This window comes from Gymnodraco acuticeps, unplaced genomic scaffold (genome assembly GCF_902827175.1).
Source record: "Gymnodraco acuticeps unplaced genomic scaffold, fGymAcu1.1, whole genome shotgun sequence".
NCBI classification, from domain to species: Eukaryota; Metazoa; Chordata; class Actinopteri; order Perciformes; family Bathydraconidae; genus Gymnodraco; species Gymnodraco acuticeps.
Window position 1 is genome coordinate 31166 of NW_022991681.1, and position 5470 is coordinate 36635.

The following is a 5470-nucleotide window of genomic DNA, read 5'->3' on the forward strand; positions in this document are numbered from 1 at the left end:
TATTACATTAAATCATTGGAAAACGACGATCGGGCTGGTTAAATTAAAAGCTGGTTAAATTAAAAGCAGCAGGCGGGGCTGTCATTTCGCCAGCTGTTGTGCGAGGCGGAAAATAATTGTTTTATGATGCCAAAAAGCTGCTGTGTCGTGTATTGCACCTCAAACATAAAAAAAAAGAAAAGAACAGTAAAAGAAGAGCTCTGTGGCTTCAGGCTATTCACAGAGAGGACGAAAATCACAATCAATGGGACCCGGCCAGTCAATACGTGCACGTCTGTGGTAAACACTTCATCACAGGTAAATGATGATGCTAACGAGGCTAATATCAATCGTTGAAGTAAATAGATGTCATGTTAAAAGTTTAAGAAGTGGAAGTAGATGCTGTATTGAAATATAAAAAACGGACAAACCAAGGAAATTAGCCTGCTGCCTGTACACACAGGGTGACATTAGAGAACAGCCCATTTGGCTCAAACTGAAGCAAATTTATCAATTCATTTAAAAGTTCAAATTGGTGAATATTGAGCGAAATGGGGGGGGGGGGGGGGGCGGGTTATTATCAAAACAGTCATTATGGTAATTATTTTATGATCTACATATTTTATAGGCGCAGTGAACTTAACCAAAAAACTGTCAAGTTTGTCTCTGTATTTGGCTAACACCTACCTTCATGGTTTAAGGATACCATGTGAATGACGGCGAGCATCCAGATTATGTTCCATCCATATTCCCACAACGACCATCGTCAGAAGGCTCTAAGAGGCTAAAGCGATACCAAAGGAGAGATGCTGTTTCTCAGCATGAGGTCCTGCCAGCAAAAAGGCAGCGAATAAAGCCACCTACAGAGGCTTCTCCTACTGAAACCCCTGAAGATTTTGATATAGCTTATCCTGAAGCCCCTTTCACTGAGGATTCACTTCCTCAGCCCTCTGATGATTATGAACTGAGTGACACGCCAGCATTACATAGGCAGCAGGTTTCCATTGCCATAGAGGTTGCCAATCTCAGGAGAGAAAGAGATGAGGCAAGAAGAGAAAGAGATGAGGCAAGAAGAGAACTCCAGAACTGGTCTAAGGAGCGTTTGTCTGTTCATGCTATTAAAGGAAACGACAGTGCATGCAGGGCCATGGCTGGGCTCAGCTGGTCAGTTTTTGACTGTCTTCACCGATATTTAGTTCAGTTCATCAAATCATCACCAAAAGGTTTTAGATTGTCTACCCAGGACCAGCTCTTCCTTTGCTTGCTCAAGCTACGCCAAAATCCATCGATTGCTTTGCTGAGCCAAATACTACACAGACCAGAACCCACCGTCCGCCACATATTCCAACGTTGGCTGAATCTTTTGTATGCGAAAATCACTTTCCTCATTCACTGGCCTGACAGGGAGTGCATCACCCAAACCATACCACCAGTGATGAAGGCCAACTTTCCGCGCCTCACATCAATTATAGATTGCTTCGAGATCAGAATTGAACATCCAAAAGCCCTTAAAGCCAGGTAAAGGTGCCAATATTTATGGGTTAGCCAGGTAGCTTTGACAGTGTTCGTACACAGGTCTGAATAAGTAATACGAATGAGTTTGATAATTTACAGGTCTTGTTTTTTAAATGTATGCTCAGATAGAGGGATGCTCATTGTACCCAGCCGCTGCATGCATCATATCAAATATTAAATGTATTATTGAAAACAAATAAAGGTCCATTAAAGGTTTGAAATCTTAAACTTGAAAATGAGTCCTGTTCATCTAACCGTGTTTTTGTTTCTTCTTTTCAACAGGGCAAAATCATACTCTAATTATAAGAAGTGGACTACAGTCAAATATTTCATAGTGTGTAGTCCTGCAGGAAACATCACCTTCTTGTCCAAAGGTTGGGGAGGAAGAGCATCAGATGTCAAGATAGTTAGGGAATCTGGCTTTATTTCACCCCTCTACCACCATCCTGGGGACCAGGTAATGTTTCATCTTACATAAAGTGCACATATTCTACACTAACAGTTCATCACATGCATTTTCTTGGTAATCATTATGGACAAGTGTTGTTATTTACTGTTTGACTGCAAACATTAAAAGCAAAAGGCCTACATATCTTATGCATTACTTGTTTTAGATCTTGGCTGATCGGGGTTTTACTCGAAAGATGAGTTTGCCTTACTTGGTGCCAGTCTCGAAACCCCAGCCTTCACTCTAGGCAGGAAACAACTCCCAGGCAAAGACGTTGAAGAGTCAAGAATGAAATCAAAATTTCTGATTCATATTGGTAAGTATACATTCATTATCCACAGACTGGTAAACTATTGCACATATCAATATGATGGAAAATAAATTAACTCTTTTACTAAATTAAGTTATATAAAAAACAGCACTAACGGACTGTAGCAAATTGAATAACAGTGCAAACAAAGTACTTAACAAACAATTACTGAGAACAATGGTAAAATGTGAAGTTTTATACTTGAAAATATTTTAAAACAACTGATGGGTGAACAGAACGGGTGATCGGTGTGCTGAAGCGAAGATTCCACATCCTGGATGGGCCGCTCCCTGTTTGCTTCGTAAAGACCCTGCGGGACGAGATGGAGAACAGGGATGTAGCCACCATTGACAAGATAGTACATACCTGTGCCGCCTTGGTCAACATGTCAGGTAGCATTGTGTTCAATAAAAACAGACAGGGGGATGTATAGGTCAAATCAGTCCTGCTGTCTTTTCTCTTTGAGTCACTTAGTTTTGGCCATGGCAGCAAAAGAACAACTCTTCAATGACTATCCTTCAGCTTTTTAAATCTACCTTACTGCTCTGCTCTCCTTCCAGGAATGACAGTTGACACCACGTAATTATTCTGTAAATGTAAATAAACTATGTATTAGGAATTGTCTTAGCTAGTATTAACCTAACAGCCACCTAACAACAAATGCTCGCAAATGTTAATGAACTATAATTATAAATAATTGTTTAGGTTTTGTGTTTTACCTGAAGCTCCTGTTCTGTGTCTGACTGTGTCTGTTGACTCCTGAAATTGTTATACATAATTTGTGATTATTTGTATTGTTTCATAATATTTGTGTGCCATGTATTACATAGTATAAAGATATAACAGACAGTGTATTTGCAGTCTCTAAGGAAAATGTTTTATACCTGAAGCTCCAGCTCTGTATCTGGGATTGTGGTTCCCGCCAGCTGTGGGTAGATGTGCCTGGCCCAAAAACGGCTAATGGTGTCCACTGCCTGACACTGAAAATCTTCATCTTGTTGGACACGGAAGATAACGGTTTGCTTTGGCGTCCAGGTGATGAAGTCTGCATAGGTTGTTTTGCACACAAACATCTGCATCTACACCTGTAAAAAAAAAGAGAAAGAAAAAGTACAGCATAGACTCCGACTACTTACCTGCAATTAACAAAACACAGATAATACAATTCCTTATGAGTTGTTATTTATTGTATTACCTGGGTGTAGTAGCTGTGGTTGGTCCTCAGCGACAACAAAGTGTCCAGATGTCCTCTCTTGTCTGCTGGCAAATCACTATTCCACTTCAAGGGGCACTTTACCTCAACCACCCCCTTTCCACAGCAAACGCAGTGTACATAAGCATCACAGCTTACACCAATGTAGGGCTTCTCTCTGCTAACTCGGAAGCCTGCCCGTTGAATACTGATGCTTGTGTGGGGTTTATATATGTCACTGGAGATGTTAATTAAAGTGGGTGCTGTATATGCAGTTGTAAGGCCCAGTGCATACTTGTATGTCTCAATTGCATCTTTTTCGTGTTCCCTACCCCAAAGGATGCCTGGTGTTTTCAGCGGATTTTTGCGTGATTCTTTCTGCACAATATCCCTCAGCAGTGATTTTGATGGTTTCTCAAGAGATGTGTGGATAACTCTGTGTGCTGATGTACCTGTCACCCTCCCAACCCTCTGCTGGTGCCAAGATGAACATTCTGCCTGGTCTTTTGTCTCTTCCTCTATTGCCTGTACCTGATCATCTGAACAATCTGACAGATGTTGGTACCAAGGCTTTGGTTTGAAAGGGTCTGCAAAAGCCTTGAAAGTGCTCAGACCAACAGGCAGTTCTCCTGAGGCAGACAGCATTTCCAAGAACTGTTGTTTATTTTCTTCATTCGCCATTGGAATGACCCTGCAGTTTGTTCCTGTGTCCCTTTTTTTGGCTTTGTCTCCATAGAAGTCTATATTGATGACCATGTCTGCCTCAACTTTTTTCGTGCAGACTTTATTCCAGGCACAGGCGATGCTGGTTGGTGCCACACTTGTATATCCAAGGCGAACTGATGCCTCCAACTTAAAAAGCAGGGCTCCGACATGGGAACAGCTTTCTCCTAGTCTAGAGTAAAAATATATTTTTTAAATAAATACTTTTTCACCAAATAACAAAAGCATTTCTTCCCTTCTGAAGGATAACATAGGTGGCATTGTGACTGTACTATTAGTGTTATGCAGTCAGCTTACCCTGCCATGCAATCACAGTGAGCAGCTGTGACCTCTCCAGTCTTGTTAACAGCAACCCAGGTGTTGTGGAGTTTACAGTATCTGTAACTCTCCATGATGGCTTTACATGGGTCTTGAAGACTGTTGTGTAAGCACAGGGTTTGTGGTGAAGAACCACATCCACCCAGCCACTGGTAAAAAAGGTATGTGCTTCCAGAGACCTGAAGTTCTTCATTGAACTTGCTGTGTAAATCCCTAGAGGACAAGTTAGCAGACACAAATCTCTAAACCTGCTCTGTCACATCTAAAAACATTTAAAAAAACATTAGTAGTACAACCATGGGCAATCCAGAAAGTTAATTAATAAAGACTGAATTTTGCTATTGTGATGAACTGTGTATGTTAAAAATATTGTCGTAGGCTACTGTGTTGTGGTATATTTACTGAGATTATAAAGATAGGCTATAACATAAAATCGTCAATTATCAACCCTACCTATAACTAGATGCTATCATTAATTAGCTTGGTAAACCCCCTATTTAACACGTTATTGTATAACACATATTTATAGTTTAAACAGTAACGCAAATTGGACAGACTATTAAAACGGATAAATAATGTGTCTTGATGACGTCCTATACAAACTACCTGGAGATTCAATGAGGTAGTTATAGATGTCAGGATATGACACCTCAGGCCATTGAGTCGGATCATTTGTCCACTCGTCCACCGGCAGACAGAATGGACATTGATCGCCTACTGCTTTTAATTTAATCATATATCGAGCCCGATCGTCGTTTTCCAATGATTTAATGTAATAGTTTGCCTGTCTGGCCATTGTAATCGGGCTCTTTGAAGATCCAAAAATCTCAGGTTTTCTTAATTTTCTGATCGGATTGGCAAACACTTCAGAATTTGTATTAACCGCCGTTCAACTGACAGCTTTGTTTTCCCCCCAAAGTGGGCGGAGCCGTAATTTTCGCCCGGAAGTGACGTAGGTGTTACTCTCATCTATCCCGTTGACAAC

The 5470-nt window shown here is 40.8% G+C and overlaps 2 protein-coding genes across 2 annotated transcripts; one reads left to right on the forward strand and one right to left on the reverse strand.

The window, feature by feature from the left end:
• Positions 1-215: 215 nt before the first annotated feature.
• LOC117534534 lies at positions 216-2720 on the forward strand. The gene is made up of 4 exons (XM_034198753.1): positions 216-297; positions 681-1497; positions 1777-1951; positions 2109-2720. The coding sequence occupies exons 2-4, from the start codon at positions 1127-1129 to the stop codon at positions 2187-2189; spliced, it is 627 nt and encodes a 208-aa protein (XP_034054644.1). The 5' UTR covers positions 216-297; positions 681-1126; the 3' UTR covers positions 2190-2720.
• Positions 2721-3304: 584 nt separating this feature from the next.
• On the reverse strand, positions 3305-4306 carry LOC117534533. Its single transcript, XM_034198752.1, has 2 exons — positions 3448-4306; positions 3305-3337 (listed from the first exon to the last, which is right to left on the reverse strand). The coding sequence occupies exons 1-2, from the start codon at positions 4198-4200 to the stop codon at positions 3332-3334; spliced, it is 759 nt and encodes a 252-aa protein (XP_034054643.1). The 5' UTR covers positions 4201-4306; the 3' UTR covers positions 3305-3331.
• Between the last annotated feature and the right edge of the window lie 1164 nt (positions 4307-5470).